At 54.5% G+C, this 20,636-nt stretch overlaps 1 protein-coding gene across 1 annotated transcript; it reads left to right on the forward strand.

The window, feature by feature from the left end:
* The first annotated feature begins 1,620 nt into the window (after positions 1–1,620).
* On the forward strand, positions 1,621–17,478 carry LOC144279950 (nidogen-1-like). Its single transcript, XM_077841655.1, has 8 exons — positions 1,621–1,863; positions 5,686–5,940; positions 9,936–10,035; positions 10,143–10,178; positions 13,746–13,876; positions 15,025–15,306; positions 15,911–16,048; positions 17,302–17,478. Exons 1-8 carry the CDS (start codon positions 1,621–1,623, stop codon positions 17,476–17,478), a joined length of 1,362 nt encoding a protein of 453 aa, XP_077697781.1.
* Positions 17,479–20,636: the final 3,158 nt, after the last annotated feature.

A 20,636-nucleotide genomic window follows, 5' to 3' on the forward strand; every position in this document is an offset into this window, starting at 1 on the left:
CGCCCAGGAAAGCTGCCCCACCCCTGCTCTGCCTCTTCCCCATGGCCCCCACCCCTGCTCCACCTCTGCCCTGCCTCTTCCCACCCCCGCTCCACCCCAGCCCTGACCCCACTCCATCCCTGAGGACTGCAGCAGGAGTCGGGCCTGCCCTTCACTCACCAGGCGGCAGGAAGTGGAGCGACCTGACCCCAGCCCAATCCGTGCTGCCAGCTCCCAGTCGCGCCGCTGGTGAGTGCTGGGGGACGGTGCCCCCTTGCCCCCCAAGTCCCGAGGCTGGGAGCCAGGGGAGCAGAGCGGAGCGGGCTGGGGCCAGGTCGCTCCACTTCCCGCAGCAACTGTGAGTGCGGGGTCGGGCCTGCCCTGCACTCACCGGGCGGCAGGAAGTGGAGCGACCCGGCCCCAACCCGGTCTGCTCCGCCAGATCGTGCTGGGGGGCAGTTTCCCCCCAACCCCCCAAGCCTGCTCCTGCACCCCCATGGAGGCCTGGGGCCGCTCCCTCTCTGTGCAGGGGGTGCTGCGTACGGCACCAAAATGGCTAGAGACAGACCTGCATTGACCCAATTCCCTTCTTTGACGACTGCATCTTTGACACCTCTCAGTACAAGAGGCATCAAGATGCACTGTGCAGTGCAACCGGCGCCTGTGTGATGGCCTGCCAGGCCAGGGGCATCCCGACAGGACAGTGGAGGTTGGCCTCATTCTGCAGTAAGTGTCGTCTACTAGAATCTGTTCTAACTCAGTTCTGCACTGATATAATCCTGTCTCCTTGTGGGTACCTCTCACAGTGCTTGTAGACACTAATTGGGCTCCACAGCAGGTTGTGCAGTGAGTTGTGTTATGGGACAACTGCAAAAGAGACAAAGGAAGTGATTTGCTCATGCTTAGCATCAGAGCAAGGACTAGAACACAGGAGTCCTGACTCCCAGGTCCTCAGTTCTAATCAATAAACAAAGTTCTCTGCCAGAATGAGGTAGGTAAATTAGGAGTCCTGGCTCCCAATCTGACTCTCTATACACCTCACGTTCTTACCATTAGACCTTTATCTCCTCCCAGAGCTGGGAGAAATAGAATCCAGGAGTCCTTACTCCTAGTCCCCTTCCCCCGTTCCAACCACCAGACCCCAATCCCTTCCCAGAGCTGGTGACAGAACCCAGGAATCCTGACTCATTTCCTTCCCTCCCCCCAGCTCTAATCCTAATTTCTGTTTTCTTTCACTCTTTAACAAGCTTTTCCTCAAACACATCTGCCTGCTCTCTCTAATCATATGAGGCCCCACCTGCCCCCATAACTCTCACTACAAACTGTGTGGGAGCAGCTATCCTGCTACCTGACACAACCTCTCAGCGCCGGACGGCTGTGACGCTCCCTGTGCCGAAGGGTGTTTCTGCGATGCCGGGTTCCTCCTGAGCGGAGACTGGTGCATCCCCGTCACTCAGTACGGCTGTGTGCACCAGGGCTGGTACTATAGGAAGGGAGAAGTGTTCTACCCCAGTGACTCCTGCTGGGAGCGGGGCTGGTGCAAAGACAACGGGGTCCTTAAGAGCTGGGAGGCCTTCTGTGGGGACAACGAGCAGTGTAGGGTGGAGAACAGAGTCCAGTGGCCACCCTGTGGAATACGGAATGTGCCTAGCATCTGGTGGACCTCACTACATCTCCTTGGATGGATGGCCCTTCGACTTCCAGGGCTCCTGCGCTTACACTTTAGTCAAGGTCTGCAGCAGCAAGCCCCAGCTGGAGGAATTCTCTGTGGTGGTGGAGAACAGGAGCTCTGGTGGTGGCCACATGGCTCTGTTGAAGACAGTTGTGGTCTCTGTCCATGGTTACACGGTCACCTTGGAAAGACTAAGGAAGAGCAAGGTTGTGGTAAGTTTAAGATTAGCCTCATTAAAGTCTCATGTGGCACCAGTGCTGTGTGTGTGTATAACTAGGACACAATTGCTGAGTCCCCACCAGTGACAGGTGAATTTCTCTCTCATTGGCACAGGTGGACGGGATGCTCTACACTCTCCCACTGGCTACGAATGACAGGAAACTTTTAATCAACCAAGAGGGGAACAACATCATTGAAGCCAAAGGGAGACTGGACAAAGTCCTTTACAATGTCTCCTATTTTGTGCTAGTCTCCATCCCCAGCTCCTTAAAGGGACACGTGTGACCTGGGTGGTAACTTCACTGGTGAAAAGTATGATGCCTTTCTGCTCCTTGATGGGAAGAGCTCCCAGAATGAAGATGAATTCAGGGCCTCCTGGAAAGCGTCTCTTGGTGTGGTGCAGCGAGAGGTGCCTCATCTGTGATACAGCTTTGATGGCAAGACCAAGAGCTCCTGTGGGCTGATCACAACCACCTCGGGGCCCTTCAAAAAGTGTCAGGGATCTGCCTGACTGGGTACTTCAGCCACGGTCTCCAAGACATATGTGCTGACAATAGGGTGGCACAGACCCTCTGCCAGAGCTTCCAGGCCTATGTGGCCATGTGCCAGACAGATGGAATCAAGATTGGAGCCTGGCGGACAGCCTCCTTCAGCCATAAGTTTACAGACCCATCTCCCGCCTGCTCGGTATTTGCAATTTATTACTTTGCGTCACTGTCTGCCCTCAGAGTCCGTTTCAGTGCTGATCCCAGTGCCACAGTGGGGTACTAGGGGGCACTGTGATGCTGGTATTGACCCCTACCAGACAAGATCATGTTGCCCCTTTCAGCCTAAGTGGTTTCCCAATATTTAGGGCCTAGCTGGGTTGTTTCCATTAGGATGAGAAATAGCCCATAAGAGTCAGATTTGTTCTTGTTTCTTTACAATAAATTGCACACCCTGGACACTGGAGAAACAAAGGACAGCAGCATGTAGTTCCCTTGCTCACCAATCCCCATCTCCAGCAGACTTTGTGCCCAAGAAATCCTGTCTCTCTGCTTCCTCTCAGAGTCATGCCCAGACTCCTTCTGTAGGCTTTCTGTCTCAAACCCACACAGTCTGCAGCTGATCTCTTAGCCGTTACATTTGCAACCAGGGGCACCCATTAGTCCACAGGGATTATCTCTTGGCTAGCACCATTTTCTGCAGCTGTTTTTGCTACACCAAGGAGTCTGATTGCTCCTTTTGTTGAGCCTGATGGAGGTTGCTCTGCTGAACCACTGGCTTTAACAAGGCTCTGATAGCCTTTGGAGCGAAGATGCCTTCTGCTGGCCAACGTTAGCTCCTTTCCCCTAATCCTCCAAACCAATGCTGTGGGAGAGAGTGTTATAATTAGGTTTGGAAGGATTCGATTTTTAATCTGTAAATTTTGGTAAACATTGATTTCAACGCATGCACGCACTCAACAAACACAATTCCATCAATGATCATCAAAATGTATAGCTAGGCAAAGTAAGAAAAGTCTGCTTGAGAACTTACTGAAGTCCCACCTCAATGTGCTGGTGTTAAATAATTATTCTCTGACCCAGCTCCCACAATTGTGAAAATTTAAATGGATAATCTTCTTAAAAAAAAAAGCTTAAAATAAACATGGATATTATCTGTTGCAACAAAAAACAAAAATAAAATTCTGCTAAACCTAATTATAACTACGTCAGGAAATAGACTTGAAGAGCTGCAGTGATTTTATCCCAGAATAATGACTCTCTTTTGGAAGGTTTCAGAGTAACAGCTGTGTTAGTCTGTATTCGCAAAAAGAAAAGGAGTACTTGTGGCACCTTAGAGACTAACCAATTTATTTGAGCATAAGCTTTCGTGAGCTCACGAAAGCTTATGCTCAAATAAATTGGTTAGTCTCTAAGGTGCCACAAGTACTCCTTTTCTGTTTTGGAAGTGCGCTAATTATTCTAGAATCTAGGAACACTGCTACTCTTCCTTCTGGAATAGAACGTCCATACTGGGAGCTGTTCCTGAATAGCTATTGCAGAATAGCTTATTCGACAATATCTATCCTGGTCAATTTCTTCCTGTAGACAATCCCCTAGTAAGAAAAGTGATTATACCAATGGGCCAATCAGATCCAAAATGGATTTTCCATTCATTGGGAAGTTTTGCAAAAAAATTCCCTTTTTGTTGATACATTTAAAAATGTGGGTTTTGGAAAAGCCAAATCCCGCAAAACATCCATGGAAAAAAATGGGGGGGGGAATGAAAATGTGTTGTTCTTTAAACATTGAATGGAACACAAAATATATTTTAACCAGCTTGACCACTGACTTCCTCTTTCTCTGTCTCTTCTGCTTCCCCCCCCCCAGTTCCTCTCTCTCTCTCTCTCTCTCTCCAGCTCGTGCCTGCTCTGTCAACAGCCATGACGAGCTGTGCACTAGATCCTGCAGCATCACTTGTGCCAGCTTGTCTGCCCCTGCCCAATGCACCAGGAAATGCTTTGAAGGCTGCCAGTGCAACACTGGCTTCATGTTTGATGGAGGGGCTTGCGTGTCCCCGGCTAGCTGCGGAGGCATGCACAATGTGGGTGCTGGGTTATCAGTCTGGCCGTCTTCGCTGATGCCCTTGTAGCTGTGGGGCTCTTCCAGTTTCCCAGCAGAAGTTGGAGAGTGACTGTGGAGAGCCGTGTGCAAGGTGGCGACATATAAAACCTAGAGCTCAACGCTGCCCTTATGGCACCCATGCGGCTTTACTTGCATGTAGTTAAGTTAATCATCCACATTTCCACACGCTGTGAATAAATTGATCCACCTTGTTTGAGCAACGTGGGGCTGTAACCCCAGGCTGGAGTTATAATGGAGACATGAAGCTATACCCTACACTGCAGCTTCATCATATGGGAGGTGGGGGTGCAGGGGAATAGCTTGGACAGACCCATCTTTCATTGAAGGAAAGAGCATCACTAAAGCATCATGGGTACACATCTATTCCCAGCTCTGTCCCAGAATAAATCACTCGGTGCCTCATTTTCCCCCATCTGTAAAATGGGGTCAGTGGTCCTCTCTTTGAGGGGCAGTGTGGCCTGGTGAATAGCCCTCAACTTCTGGGTTCATAGAGTCATAGAGTTTAAGGCCAGAAGGGACCAGGAGATCATCTTGTCTCACCTCCTGCACATCACAGGCTGCTAAACCTGACCCAGTTATATTGTACTGAGCCCAATAGCCAGGAGGACTGGCCGGACCAGCCAATGTCTAATGCCAACCGGTGAACGGAGGAGCCGCCAAGCTTACCTGTTGCCACCTACGCAGAGTGGGAGTCCGGAAGTAGCCCGGGGGCAGCCGACCCTAGTCTGGCTGCAGCACTGCCTGAGCCCATGTCAGTGAGTTGCGGCCAGGATCCCCACTGACACAGCAGCGGGTCGTTTGCCGCTGTTAGGGCCCCGGGCTGGGACGCAGTGGAGTGGGTGGGCCTGCGTCCCCCCTGCCACCCACCTTGCGGGTGGCAGACTCCTCCTCTCCCTGGTCGCTCAAAGCCAGGAGCCTGAGGTTTGCTGTTAAACTGTTTGCTCAGTCCCTGCCAGAGGGCCTGAGCTTCTGACTGTTTGTTTGCAAGCCCTGCCCTGACCCAGGACTCGGGCTTATATTGTACTGCTTGCAGGGCCCTGCCTGAAGGTTTGGGCCATAGACTGAGTATTCCCCAACCCAGCAGAGAGGGTATAGCGAGGCGGGGTGGTGCCCTACCACCCCGCAGAGAGCCGAGTCCCCTCCCACCATCCCATCAGGTGACTGTTCTCATTGTGTTCATGGAGTTCTCTGTGAATTTCCTTGCAGGCTGGGGAAAGCGTGATCTCCAGTGACTGCTCCGAGAAATGCACCTGCCACGCTGCAGGCAGGCTCGTCTGCTCTTCCAGACAGTTCCGCGTGCTCCAAGACAAGGTGAGCAGCTGCATGAAGTGGGAAGGCCAGTGCATGCTGGCCCCAGGAGCCCGGCTCACCTCTTTTGACAGCACCTCTGGGGAAGCCCTCTGCAGCAGGGCCTATGAGGTGGCTTTGCTCTGTGACAACAGTGCCCTCTCCGGGTTCAAGGTGATGGTGGACATCAGAGAGGGCAGTGGGGATGGTCTGGAGGCTGGGAGCAACGTCTGTTTTCTGTTGTGAAAAGGAACAAGACTACCTGGGTAAGAGGTGGGGGCTGCATTAGAACAGCCTGTGGCACAGGAAGCTGATTCACCCGAGTCTGACCTGGGCAGCTCAAACGCAGGGAATCCAGCCTCATAAACCCCCCCGTAGGGGAGTCTGATGTGATTTGTGCACAGATGAATAGTGACGTAGAAGCAAAGTCTGAAATCAAGAGCAGGAATCCTGACTCCCAGCCCCCTGCTCTAACCCATTAGATTCCACTCCCCTTCCTGAGCTGGGGACAGAACCCAGTGTGACAGGCTGGGTCCGAGAAACTCCCTCAAGACTGTCCCTCGATGTGCTGGGATACCACTGAGACCAAACCCCCCTGCCAGACAAGGCTTCTCTTCACTCCCGTCTTGCTGAGCTAGATATACCAGTCGGCTCCAGCACAGACCAAGAGGTTGGGCCATGCCGCCCTGCAGTTCACAAAAACTAAGATTCATTTAGAACAGGGCCTTCTCAGTTAATAGGGACTTTCCCAGCACCCAGTATTCCGTCTTTCTGGGATCCTAAACCCCGAATAAATCCATTTTACTCTGTATAAAGCTTATACAGGGTAAACTCATAAATTGTCTGCCCTCTATAATACCAATAGAGAGAGATGCACAGCTGTTTGCTCCCTCAGGTATTAATTACTTACTCTGGATTAATTAATAAGCAAAAGTGATTTTATTAAGTATAAAAAGTAGGATTTAAGTGGTTTCAAGTAATAACAGTCAGAACAAAGTAAGTTCCCAAACAAAATAAAATAAAACACACAAGGCTAACTTAATACATTAAGGATCGAGTTACAAATACTAACTTCTCACACTAGATGTTATCTCAGGAACAATCCTTTTCAGACCAACATTGTAGTTTATGGCCTGGGTCCAGCAATCACTCACACCCCGTAGTTATAGTCCTTTGTTCCAGTTTCTTTCAGGCATCTCTTTGGGGTAGAGAGGCTATCTTTTTAGCCAGCTGAAGACAAAACGGAGAGGCTTCCAGGGCCTTTTATATTCTCTCTCTCTCTTGTGGGCGGAAACCCCTTTGTTCTTCTGTGCAAAATCACAGCAACAAGGTGGAGTTTGTAGACACCTGAGCAAGTCACATGTCCATGAATGATTCAGCTTTTTGCAGGCTGATGCCATTGTTTACATGTTAGTTTGAAGGTTCCCAGGAAAGTTCAGAGGTGGCTTGGTGTCTCCCAAAGTCTACTGTTAGTTAAGTACTCCCAATGCTTGAATCATCCCTTCACAATATGTTGGCCAAAGCTCCCTTATGTGTTTCCTACAGCAAACACTTCAAATACAAACACAGAGCTAATGCTCATAACTTTAGATATAAAAATCATACATGCATACAAATAGGATGAATATATTTAGTAGATCATAGCCTTTGCAAACATATGTTACATGGCATATCTAGCACAAAGCATATTTCAGTTATGTCATATTTACATTCATAAGCATATTTCCATAAACATATCATAGAATATTAGGGTTGGAAGAGACCTCAGGAGGTCATCTAGTCCAACCCCCTGCTCAAAGCAGGACCAACACCAACTAAATCATCCCAGCCAGGGCTTTGTCAAGCTGGGCCTTAAAAACCTCTAAGGATGGAGATTCCACCACCTCCCTAGGTAACCCATTCCAGTGCTTCACCACCCTCCTAGTGAAATAGTGTTTCCTAATATCCAACCTAGACCTCCCCCACTGCAACTTGAGACCATTACTCCTTGTTGTGTCATCTGCCACCACTGAAAACAGCCGAGCTCCATCCTCTTTGGAACCCCCCTTCAGGTAGTTGAAGGCTGCTATCAAATCCCCCCAACTCTTCTCTTCTGCAAACTAAATAACCCCAGTTCCCTCACCCTCTCCTCGTAAGTCATGTACCCCAGCCCCCTAATCATTTTCATTGTCCTCTGCTAGACACTCTTCAGTTTGTCCACATCCCTTCTGTAGTGGGGGGACCAAAACTGGACGCAATACTCCTGGTGTGGCCTCACCGGGGCCGAATAGAGGGGAATAATCACTTCCCTCGATCTGCTGGCAATGCTCCTACTAATACAGCCCAATATGCCGTTAGCCTTCTTGGCAACAAGGGCACACTGCTGACTTATATCCAGCTTCTCTTCCACTGTAATCCCCAGGTCCTTTTCTGCAGAACTGCTGCTCAGAATGCAACGTCACACCCAGGACTTAAAGGGAAATCTGGCCCTGCCTCCCCACTCTGGCTGGGATCTCAGGGAGCTGAGAGCAGTGAGCAGGGGCAGGGCCTCGGCCAGAAGAGGCGGGTGGCAGGGGAGTCTTCCCAGGTGTCCATCTCCCTGGCCTCATGGCTGCAGGTTTATCCTTAGCTCTGATTCAGTTGCACCCTCACAGTATCACTGGGCTTCCGGGCTCCTCCCCTGGAATCTCTCATTAGGCCAAACACACACATACAAACACAGCAGCAACAGCTGTGCCGCTGGCCAGGATCACATGGGGTGGGAGGGACACATGGGAGGAGGAGGGCACTCCTGTCTCCCAGCCCTGTCCCAGGTGAAATAAAGAGACACAGCTGGCTGGAGAGTTTCATTCAGGGCAAGTCAGAGACGCTGAACGGATCGGACCCAGCTGGTGAGTGCTTTGTATTTCAGTAGCATCTGTGAGAGATCAGGGCAAAATTGTACCAGCCATTGCCCAGACCCCAACCAAGATCAGGGCCCCCATTGTGCCCTCTGCTACCCAGACCCGACCGAGATCAGGTCCCCCCTTGTGCCAGGCGCTGCACAGACCCCGACCGAGATCAGGGCCCCCCTTGTGCCAGGCGTGCACAGACCCCGACCGAGATCAGGGCCCCCCTTGTGCCAGGCGTGCACAGACCCCGTCCGAGATCAGGGCCCCCTTTGTGCCAGGCGCTGCACAGACACGAAGTAAGAGACAGTCAACACCCTGAAAACCTCCTAATCTACACAGGGAAGACTATTACTTCTCATACGGGCAAACTGAGGCACAAGAGGCTAAGTGACATGGGCACGGTCACACAGGGAGTTAGTGGGACCACTGGGATTAGAACACAGCTCTCAGAGTTCAAATTAAGCGCCTTGACCGAGAGGCTCGGCGAGGTCTGAGAGACAGAAACGAGGAACAACCACGTGTGCACTCACACACAAACACTTGCCCACCTGGGTTTCTGTGCACCCACTTCATAAATGATATTATTTATGAGCATTTCCATAGAAAGAGGCTTGCAATGATTACAGCAAAGTGGGCTGGGAGCCAGGATTCCTGGGTTCAATCCCCAGCTCTGGGAGAGGAGTGGGGTCTAGTGATTTAGAGCAGGAGGGGCTGGGGTCAGGACTCCTGGATTCTCTCCCTAGGTCTTGGACAGGAATGGGGCCTAGTGGACTGGAGCAGGGGGGTTGGGATTCAGAGGTGTTATTTCCTTATGCTCGTCTTTGTGCTGTGCTGTGGACACTGCCAACCAGCTGAGGTGAGAAATGAAGTGACTAATATTTGCAGAAGGTGGTTTATATGCCATATGGATGGGGTGGGGTGATTGACAGATGGATGGGTGTGGCAGGGGATAAGGTTACCATCGTGTAGGTAGGGAAAAATGGGACAAAATCCAGGACAGTCCTGAGCCCGGAAAGCTGGCCATCTGGCAGTGTCTGCCGATCATCCTTATAAACTTCCCGGGACAGCCACAGCAAAAAAGGGACGATCCTGGGAAATCCTGGACAGGTGACAACACTCGTGCGGTGGGAGAGAGAGAGAGATGGCTGTGTATAGGGATAGGCAGATTAGATAGACGTTGTACAGACATAGACAGTGGGGTGCGTATGGGGGCGGGGGGGAGATGTCACTAGATCCTGTTGATTCACTGGCTAACTACCCTAACTTCCCTAACCCTAACTCCCTCTCCTGGCCCCGCAGTCCGGCTGCTGTTACACTTGCCCATCCCGACCCAGCGGCTGCCCGTCGAAGGGACCGGCCGAGATGAAAACCCCCCTCACTTTCCTGCTGCTGCTGCTGGGTGAGTGGAGCCCAGGCCCACTGCTGGGTCTGGAGCCCATCAGGCGGGGGGGCTGATGTCAGTGTGTCCTGCCCCGGGGCTGACAGTCTGTTCCCTCCCCTCTCTAGGGTTGGTGCAGCCTGCCCCTGTGGTGATGGCAGAAGGTAAGAATAGCTCGGAATGGGGGGGACCCATATTAGGGGTGAGGTTGGGACCAGGGTGGGAGATGGAGCCTGTATTAGGAATGGGGGGGGAGAATCGGGGTAGGGGGTGTGTTAGTGGTGGGAATTCAGGGTGGGGGGCTGTATTACGGATGATGTGGGGATCGGGGTAGGGGCCAGTATTAAAGGTGTGGGTGGAGAATCAGGGTAGGAATCGAGTCGGGGACTATGTTAGGGATGGGGAGAGAGGGGTGAGGATCAGGATAGCGGCCTGTATTAGGGGTGGGGGTGGCGAATCAGAGTGGAGGGCCTGTATTAGGGGTGGGGGTGGCGAATCAGAGTGGAGGGCCTGTATTAGGGGTGGGGGTGGCGAATCGGGGGGGGGGCTGTATTAGGGGTGGGGTGGAGAATCAGGGTGGTGATTGGATGGGGGCTATGTTAGGGATGGGGAGTGAAGGTGAGGATAGGGGTAGGGGCCTGTATTAGGATTGGGGTGGAGCATCAGAGTGGGGGGCTTTGTTAGGGGTGGGAATTAGGGTATGGGCCTATATTAGGGTGGGGTGAAAAATCGGGGTAGGGGGCCTCTATTAGGGTGGGGTGGAGAATCAGGGTAGGGCTATGTTAGGGATGGGGTGGGAGGGGTGTGGATCAGGGTAGGGACCTGTATGAGGGGTGGGGATTAGGGTAGGGGCCTGTATTAGAGATGGGGGGAGAATTGGGGGGAGAATCAGGTGGGGGGCTATGTTAGGGATGGGGAGGATCAGGGTGAGGATAGGGGTAGGGGCCTGTATTAGCGGTGGGTGGAGAATTGGGGTGGGAATCGGGTGGAGGGCTACGTTAGGGATGAGAAGGTTCAGGGTGAGGATTGGGGAGGGGCCTGTATTAGGAAAGGGTGGAGAAGCGGGGTAGGGTTCAAGTTGGGAGTCATGTGAGGGTTGGGGAGTGGGGGGAGTGGGGAGGGCTGCCAGTTGTCCGGTTTTTGACCAGAACACCCAGTCAAAAAGGGACCCTGGCGGCTCCAGTCAGCACCACTAACCAGGCCATTAAAAGTCCAGTCGGCAGCGCAGTGGGGCTCAGGCAGGCTCCCTGCCTGCTCTGGCTCTTCGCAGCTCCCCGGAAGCAGCCGGCATGTCCGGCCCCTAGGTGCAGAGGCGATCAGGAAAGTTCCACATGCTGCCCCCAGCTCTGGCTCCGCAGCTCCCATTGGCTGTGAACTGTGGCCAATGGGAGCTGTGGGGGCGGTGTCTGCGGGCACAGGCAGTGCACACCGCACAGAGCCGCCTGGCCACGCCTACGCCTAGGAGCTGGGCATGCAGGCTGCTTCTGGGAGCAGCTCGGAGCCATGGCAGGTAGGGAGCCTGTCTTAGCCCTGCTGCATCACTGACCAGGAGCCCCCTGGCCGGAGCCCACACCCCAAACCAGCTCTTGCATCCCAACCCCCTGCCCCAGGTCAGAGCCCCCTCCCACACCCAAACGCCCTTCCAGAGCTGCACCTACACCCCACCCACATCCTGAGCCTCCTACCCAAGCCCAGAGCCCCTTCCTGCACCCCAAACCCCTCATACTCATCCTGACTCCAGAGCCCTCACCTCCTCCCACACCCCAACCCTCTGCCCCAGCCCAGAGCCCCACCCTGAACCCCTCATTTCTGGCCCCAGCCTGGAGCCTGCATCCCCAGCTGGAGCCCTCACCCCTCTCACCCCACTGTGCTACCAACCGGGAGCCACCTGAGGTAAGCACTACCTGGCTGGATCCCGCACCCCAACCCCCTGCCCCAGCCCGGTGAAAATGAATGAGGATGGGGGAGAGCAAGTGACGGAGGGAGGGGGGACAGAGTGAGTGGGGGTGGGGCCTCAGAGAAGGGGCAGGGAGGGGCAAGGGTGTTGGATTTTGGGCAATTAGAAAGTTGGCAACCCTAAGTGAGAATCAAGGTAGGGGGCTGTATTAGGGGTGGAGTGGAGAATTGGGATAGGGGAATGTGTTAGGGGTGGGAAATCACGGTGGGGTGGGGATCAGGGTAGGGGCCTGTATTGGAGGTGGGGGTGGAAAATCAGAGTGTGGGTTGTGTTGGTGTGGGGATTGGGGTAGAGGTGTTATACCAATAAAATAAAAACCAGCAGGATCTTATTAAAGAGGAAAAGGCAAAATACCACATTTATTGTGAATACAGAAAGAATCGTAGTAAGCAGTTAGTTATAGCTATAACATTCCATTCAATCTCATATTTATTCACTCATTCATTCATACACACACACACACACACACACACAGGTTCTGCAAGGTTGTTATCATAGTTACCAGCCTTAGAGTTGCTCATGCCAAGCCACTGGCCAGGTGGCCTGGATATGAGGAGGGAGCAGGGCCTTGTCAGATGCTCGTCTGATGCTCTTGGAAGTTGGTTTGCAGAATCAGACCCCCAAAGTTCTCACTTTCTAGAGTCTACTTTTATAGGAATTTATTCCTAGGCCAGTCTATGGGAATTGCTTCATCATGCTGTTGCTGAATCAATCAGCAGATGGCACATTCCTGACGACTCCATGCTGCTAGATGTTATCTTCTTCTTTGGTTCTCCCATTCTTGAGGCTGTTGGGTGGGTTGCAGTCTGCCCTCCGGGGGTCCTCTGGTTATTTCCACTTGACACCTTCTTCAGCCGATGGACACTGGATTCTTAGGCTGGCACCTCCCTGATCATTCAGTTATTATCCACACCAAGCATCCATCCACATACATCCTCTATCCCTATTTTAATCACAATTGTTAATACAACAAAAGGGTGGGGAGTCTCTGGGTGCTGTTTCTATTGTTACAAAGTATTGCTTTGAGTCTCTCTCTCTGTGTGAGTAGTTGTTGTTACAAAGAATTGCTTTGAGAACAGACTGTCTTAGAATGTACTAACATAATTAACAGCTTGCAAGTTTCACACATAGAGGGAGAGAAACAGTACCAAAAACCAAGAGACCTCTTAATTAGTAATACCCTGGAATTTAAACTATGGGGAATCAAACTCATTTGTGATTTTAATACAGAACTTCTTTAATATGGTCCAACAGAGGCCTGTATTAGGGTTGGGGTGGAGAATCGGGATGGAGGGCTATGTTAGGAGCAGGGATTTGGGTAGGGTCCTGTATTAGGGGTGGGTGGAGAATTGGGGTGGTGCTATGTTAGGGGTGAGGGGAGGTGGGAGGATCAGGGTAGGGGCCCGTATTAGTGGTGGATGGAGAATCAGGGTGGGGATCGGGTCAAGGTCTATGTTAGGGATGGGGTGATGGGGGAAGATCAGGGTAGGGGCCTGTATTAGAGGTGTTTGGAGAATCGGGGTGGAGGGCTATGTTATGGATGGGGAGGATCAGGGTGAAGATTGGGGGGATTTGGTTTGTTTCAGCATGGCTCTGAATACAAAGGCCAACGGGGAGCCCTCCCATAGTAGCTCCTGACACCATGCGGGGGCACTGCTGATCCCAAAGGGCATCAGGCTGGGGATGAGGTGGGAGGTGGCTCTCCGGGGGCCAATGGGACCCGACGGGGAGGAGGTGCTCCAGGCTCTCACAAGGCACGTTCTCCCCACCCCAGACTCCCTGCTGTATCCCTATGGACCTGCCCAGGGCGACCGGCAGAACCCCAAAGCTGATGATGGGTCATCACCGGAGATCCCCATCTCCATGACCTTCACCTTCTATGGCAAGGAGCACCGTTCCCTCTATGTATGTACAGCAGGGCCGATCCCACTGCCAACCCCAAGGCACACGGCTCACAGGCAGCCAGCAGTAGGGTGCCACAGAGAGCTATCTATCTATCCATGCTGTTACCCACACAAAATTCTCTGTCACATGCACACTCTAGGGCACCCACTCTTACCCTGTTCCTAGGGCTCAGCTGTAACCCTGTCAATGTAAGTACCCACCAGTAACCAATTCCTAGGGCTCAGGGCGTAATTTTCTGCTTATCTATCTATCTATCTATCCCCATAGACACGGTCTGTCTATTTATCTATTGTACCAACAGTATTTAGACAGACAGCCATAAGTACCTCGCTCTGCTCAATTTCTCCAGAGAAGCCCAAGAGGGGATTTGATCCTGGTCTATCAGCGCCTCCCTGGGGAGGAGATTGCTCAGTGCAGAGAGCTCCTGAACCCAGCAGACCCGGGCATAGTGAGAGCTGATGGCTGGGAGATGAAGCTGGACAAATCCAGGCTGGAAATGAGGGGTGACTTTGCCCTAGGGAGGGAGGGCAGCCAACCCTTGGCATGACTGCCCCAGTGGCAGGGTGGGGTCTCCATCTTTCAGAGTCTTTCCATGGAGATGGGGCATCTGAAAGCTGTGCTCTAGCTCAACCACAGGGCTGGGCTGGAGGCTGGGATCCCCAGGGGAGGTTCTGAGACCGAGGTTAGGCAGGACAGCAGAGCAGGTGGGCAGGATGGACCCACCTGGCCTTAGACTCAGTGGATGTCTGTGTCTGTGTCCCCATCACCCGCTGAGGTGCCTCGCATCCCACTGGGCATTGTGGGTGTGGGCGAGCCTCAGCAGGGGGCACCATGTTGTGAGGAATGGAACAGGGGACTCAATAGGGGGCGCTGTGCTATGGTGAGCAGGACAGGGGACTCAGTAGGGGGCGCTGTGCTATGGTGAGCAGGACAGGGGACTCAGTAGGGGGCGCTGTGCTGCGGGGAGCAGGACAGGGGACTCAGTAGGGGGCGCTGTGCTGCGGGGAGCAGGACAGGGGACTCGGTAGGGGGTGCTGTGCTGCACAGATAGGGGTGGGGGCTCACTGGGGGGTGCTGTGCTGCAAGGAGGGTGTTAGCCATGCTCTGCTGTGTTCCTACATCCCCCACTCTGCTCCCCACCCCCACAGGTGAACAACAATGGCGTGGTGTCCTTCGGCGTGTCCGTCTCCCAGTACACCCCCGACCCCTTCCCCTTGGCTGATGGCCGCCCCTTTGTGGCCCCCTACTGGGGTGATGTGAACAACAACCTGCGTGGGGACGTCTATTACCGGGAGACCCAGGACCCCGAGCTACTGCACCGCCTCACCAGAGACATCAACCAGTACTTCCCGGCGATCCCCTTCACTGCCACGTGGGCCTTCGTGGCCACCTGGGACCGTGTGGCCTACTACGGCTCCACCTCCCAGAAGGTAGGTGGCGCCTCACTCCCCAAGGCCCCCGCCAAGCCCCTAGGGGCAGGGGAGAGAGACAGGGAGGGAGACTGGCTAGCTGGGCTGCTGGATCCAGACAGGACCCTGTGCTTCCTGCTGCTGTGAAGCTCCCATGCTGCACGGCGCATGTTCGCCACTAGGGGGCTCTCCGGGGGGACTGGCTAGCAGGGTTGCAGGACCTGTGGGTCCCGCAGCTATTTAACTCCTATGGTCACCACTAGGGGTCTCCCCATAGATTCATAGATACTAAGGGACCATTATGATCCTCTAATCCGACCTGCTGCACGATGCAGGCCACAGAATCTCACCCACCCACTCCTGCAAAAAACCTCTCACCTGTGTCTGAGCTACTGAAGTCCTCAAATCCTGGTTTAAAGACTTCAAGGAGCAGCGAATCCTCCACCTACCGACCAATTGGTTTCATTGGCGCCTATACGTAGCACAGCAGGGGTGGAGTACCCCATGGGGAGGCCAGGGCCAGCCTCCCCCAGGCACCTGGCCTTCTCCTCCCACAGTCCCCGCGCAGGATTCCCCTCCCACCTCCCAGACTGATTCACCCAGGTCCCTTCCCGCTCTGCTGTAGGTGAACACATTCCAGGCCCTGCTGGCAAACAACGGCAAAGTCACCTTCACCATGCTGAACTATGGCACAATCCAGTGGACCACGGGCACAGCGAGTGGTGGAGACGCCAACACCGGCCTAGGGGGCACTCCTGCCCAGGTAAGTCCCCTTATACAGCACACACAGGAATAAGGCATGAGGTGGCAGCATGAGCCAGGACAGGGGCTCAGTAGGGTGTGCTGTGCTGCAGGGAACGGGGCAGGGGCTCAGTAGGGGGCACTGTGCTGCAGGGAGAGGGGTGCGGGCTCAGTAGGAGGCGCTGTGCTGCAGGGAACGGGACAGGGGCTCAGCAGGGGGCGCTGTGGTGCAGGAGCGGGGCGGGGGCTCAGTAGGGGGCTCTGTGCTGCAGGGAACGGGGCCGAGGCTCAGTAGGGCGCGCTGTGGTGCAGGGAGCAGGGCGGGGACTCAGTAGAGGCGCTGTGCTGCAGAGAGCGGGGCCGGGGCTCAGTAGGGGGTGCTGTCGTGCAGGGAGTGGGGTGGAGGCTCAGCAGGGGGCCCTGTGCTGCAGGGAACGGGGCAGAGGCTCAGTAGGGGGCGCTGTGCTGCAGGGAATGGGATGTGGGCTCAGTAGGGGACGCTGTGCTGCAGGGAACGGGGCGGGGGCTCAGTAGGGGGCTCTGTGCTGCAGGGAACAGGGCCGAGGCTCAGTAGGGGGCGCTGTGGTGCAGGGAGCAGGGCGGGGGCTCAGTAGAGGCGCTGTGCTGCAGAGAGCGGGGCCGGGGCTCAGTAGGGGGCGCTGTCTTGCAGGGAGTGGGGTGGAGGCTCAGTAGGGGGCGCCGTGGTGCAGGGAACGGGGCCGGGGCTCAGCAGGGGGCGCTGTGCTGCAGGGAGCAGGGCCGGGGCTCAGTAGGGGGCGCTGTGCTGCAGGGAACGGGGCAGGGGCTCAGTAGGAGGCGCTGTGGTGCAGGGAACAGGGCAGGGGCTCAGTAGGAGGCGCTGTGCTGCAGGGAATGGGGCAGGGGCTCAGTAGGGGGCTCTGTGCTGCAGGGAACGGGGCCGAGGCTCAGTAGGGGGCGCTGTGGTGTAGGGAGCAGGGCGGGGGCTCAGTAGAGGCGCTGTGCTGCAGAGAGCGGGGCCGGGGCTCAGTAGGGGGTGCTGTCATGCAGGGAGTGGGGTGGAGGCTCAGTAGGGGGCCCTTTGCTGCAGGGAACGGGGCAGGGGCTCAGTAGGGGGCGCTGTGCTGCAGGGAGAGGGGTACGGACTCAGTAGGGGGCACTGTTCTGCAGGGAGCGGGGCGGGGGCTCAGTAGGGGGCTCACTCCCCTCATTGTCAGTGCTGTCCCAATACCCCAGCATGGCAGTCGGGGGTGCTGCGACGGGCTATTGCATTAACATTTGCTCCCCATGTCTCAGGCTGGCTTCAACAGCGGCGATGACAAAAACTTCTACAACATCCCAGGCTCCCGCACCGCCGCCATCCTCCACATTGGGCAGACGAGCAACGTCGGGGTTCAGGGCCGCTGGGTCTTCCAGGTGGATGATTTCAAGGTGACGGGGGTCCCCACCGAGAGCAGCGACTGTTCGCTGTAAGTGGCACCAGCTCTAGAGTCACACGCCCAGTTTGCAAACCTCAGATCTCTGCCCCCCAACCCTGCCTGAGCCCCCTTTCCAGGCACATCCCCGCTGGGGCACTGCAGCCAGTCTCCCTGCTCACGCCAACCCTGTGTCCTTTCTCCAGATGAATCCAGGCCTGGCTCAGAGGGGCCCTGCTGGACGCCAGCCGACCTGTCCCAGCTGCTGGAAGGATCCAGGATGCTGCCCCGACTGGCAGGGCGCCCCCTGCAGCCAGCCCTGGGTGTAGTGTAGCAATAAAGCATCATCTGTGAACTGTGGCTTGGGATGTCTGTCACCTGCGGGATGGGGCACGCCTGGGGACGGGAGAGAGAGAGAGAGAGAGTGTGTGTGTGCACTGCCTCCTAGTGGAAAGAATTAAACCTGCTCAGTGTCCAGATGTCTAAATGTGAAAGCAAGATATTGGATAGATACATAGATAGATGGGGGTGTATGGAGATAGATAGATAGATTAGATGATAGTGGAGGTTTATGGAGATAGATAGACAGATAGATAGATGGGGGTGTATGAGGATAGACAGACAGAGGGGTGTCTACAGGGGCAGATAGATACATAGAGAGGTGTGTATGGGGATAGATAGATAGATTAGATAGATGGGGGTGTATGGGGATAGATAGATAGATAGATTAGATGATAGTGGAGGTTTATGGAGATAGATAGATAGATAGATGGGGTGTATGAGGATAGACAGACAGAGGGGTGTCTACAGGGGCAGATAGATACATAGAGAGGTGTGTATGGGGATAGATAGATAGATTAGATGATAGTGGAGGTTTATGGAGATAGATAGATAGATAGATGGGGGTGTATGGAGATAGATAGATAGATAGATAGATGGGGGTGTATGGGGATAGATAGATAGATAGATTAGATGATAGTGGAGGTTTATGGAGATAGATAGATAGATGGGGGTGTATGGGGATAGATAGATTAGATGATAGTGGAGGTTTATGGAGATAGATAGATGGGGGTGTATGGGGATAGATAGATAGATAGGTTAGATGATAGTGGAGGTTTATGGAGATAGATAGATAGATAGATAGATAGATAGATGGGGGTGTATGGGGATAGATAGATTAGATGATAATGGAGGTTTATGGAGATAGATAGATGGGGGTGTATGAGGATAGACAGACAGGGGGTGTCTACAGGGGCAGATAGATACATAGAGAGGTGTGTATGGGGACAGAGGGGTGGGGGGGACAGATGGACAGAGGGGTGTCTGTGGGGACAGACAGACGAGTGTCTTTGAGCACTGACAGTGGCTTTTCATGCCTAAGTGTCACCTTGACACCTCTGACTCACTCACTGAGGCTGCGTGGCACTAAGCGAACCCGGAGCCGGCCTGTTCCTGGCCACTGTTTGATTTCACTGGCAGGCTGGCTACGCAGCGATGCTGCATCATTGTCGGCATGTAGCAAACAGACGCCATGATGAGGTGAACAGGGGCCCACCCATCCCCCCTCGGTAACCCGGCAAACGCCCTGGTGCCAGCCCAGGAGCCATACTTCTGAGAAAGGAAAGTTGATGGCTATGCTGGCAAGAGCACAGCTCAGCCAGGGGCGGCAGAGAGGCAGGCAGGCTCAGTAGTTAGAGCACTAGGCTCACTCTTGGGAGAGCAGCATTCCAGCCCCTGCTCTGCTCCAGACTCCCCTTAGCCGGGCCACTTAGTCCCTCTGTGCCTCAGTTTCCCTTCTGTACCGTGGGGATACAAGCACTGCCCTGACTCACAGGGGGAGTCGTGAGGCCAGAGGCATTTGCAAGGGGATCAGTTGTGGGGGGCAGAGGCACACTCGGTGGACGGCTGGCTAACCAATCGCTGAGTCACGCTATAACCCCTGAGCTTCCATGTATCTGGTCACACTGTGCGGGGAGAGTGTACTGCACTGAAAGACCACTGAGAGGGAGCCAGGGGGGTCAGGAGGGGGAGCTCTCCCCTCGAAGTCAGATCTGGCCCCAGTGCGGCGCTAGGGGGCGCTGTTCTGCAGGTGCTCAGTCGTACACCCGGTTAGTGACACAGCAAGGAACAGAACCCAGAACTCGTGAGTCCCAGGGCCCCTATTCAGTCTCTTCCCTGAACGGTCATGGTACCCAGCAGTTCTGACGCCCAGTCCTACCCTCCTCATGCTCTGACTGTTAGACCCTACTCCCCTTCCGGAGCCGGGGACAGAACCCAGGAGCCCTGGCTCCAAGCCCCCCGACTCTAACCCCCTATAAACCACACTCCCCTCCCAGAGCTGGGTAGAGAGCCCAGGAGTCCTGACTCCCAGCTCCCTCCCCGCTCTAACCACGAAATCATTTCCCCTCTGGCTATAACAGCCTGTAGCGCAGCTTGGTTCAGCTCCTAGAGGGAGGTTACAACACTGCTGGGGCTGGATCTCCTGAGATCTTCTGATCCCTGGGGGCTGCCCCCACCCCTGTGCGTGGCAGGGGGCTGCAGGGCTGCGCATTCTCACGCCCTTACTGCTGTCAGCAACACCTGCTCAGCGCTTGCTCAAACTCTTCAAAGCACCCACCAGCTTTCAGTGGTAAGCGAAAGGGGAAACTCTGGCCAGATGTTTATCACGGGGGGGGGGGATTCCTGTACTGGGGGAGGTGGAAGCTGCAACCTGTTTTAACTGACGTAAAGGCCTGTGATTTTTCTGACCACAGGGGACCAGAAAGCGAAGAGTCTGTTTAAAAAAGACTCTCTTGAAGCTGAGGAATATATAACCCTGTACACCCAGGGAGCAATGTGGGGGGCCCAGGAGGGGGCACTCGCCCCCTGGACTAAGTGCTTCCCCCTGTGTTGTGCTAGGGGGGCCCTGCTGCAGGGACCAGGGTGGGACTCAGTAGGGGGTGCTCTTCCCTCACATTTAATACTGTCCCCCAAAAACCCAGCATGGGGCTAGTGGCAGCTGGGCCGCAGGGAGCAGGATGGAGGCTGGGTCGGGGGCACCGTGCTGCAGGAAGTGTGGGGGGGCCTTGGTAAGGGGTGCTGCATTGCTTGGGGCAGAGTGTTCTCCATGGAGGATGCAGCAGATGAATGTCTGCCCACCAAGACCCCACAATATCCAATACTCACCTCGCTCAGCAACATGATGTAGAGGAAAATGCTCGCTCCAGCTGCTAGCAT

The sequence above is a fragment of the Eretmochelys imbricata genome, chromosome 24 (genome assembly GCF_965152235.1).
Source record: "Eretmochelys imbricata isolate rEreImb1 chromosome 24, rEreImb1.hap1, whole genome shotgun sequence".
Taxonomy (NCBI): Eukaryota; Metazoa; Chordata; order Testudines; family Cheloniidae; genus Eretmochelys; species Eretmochelys imbricata.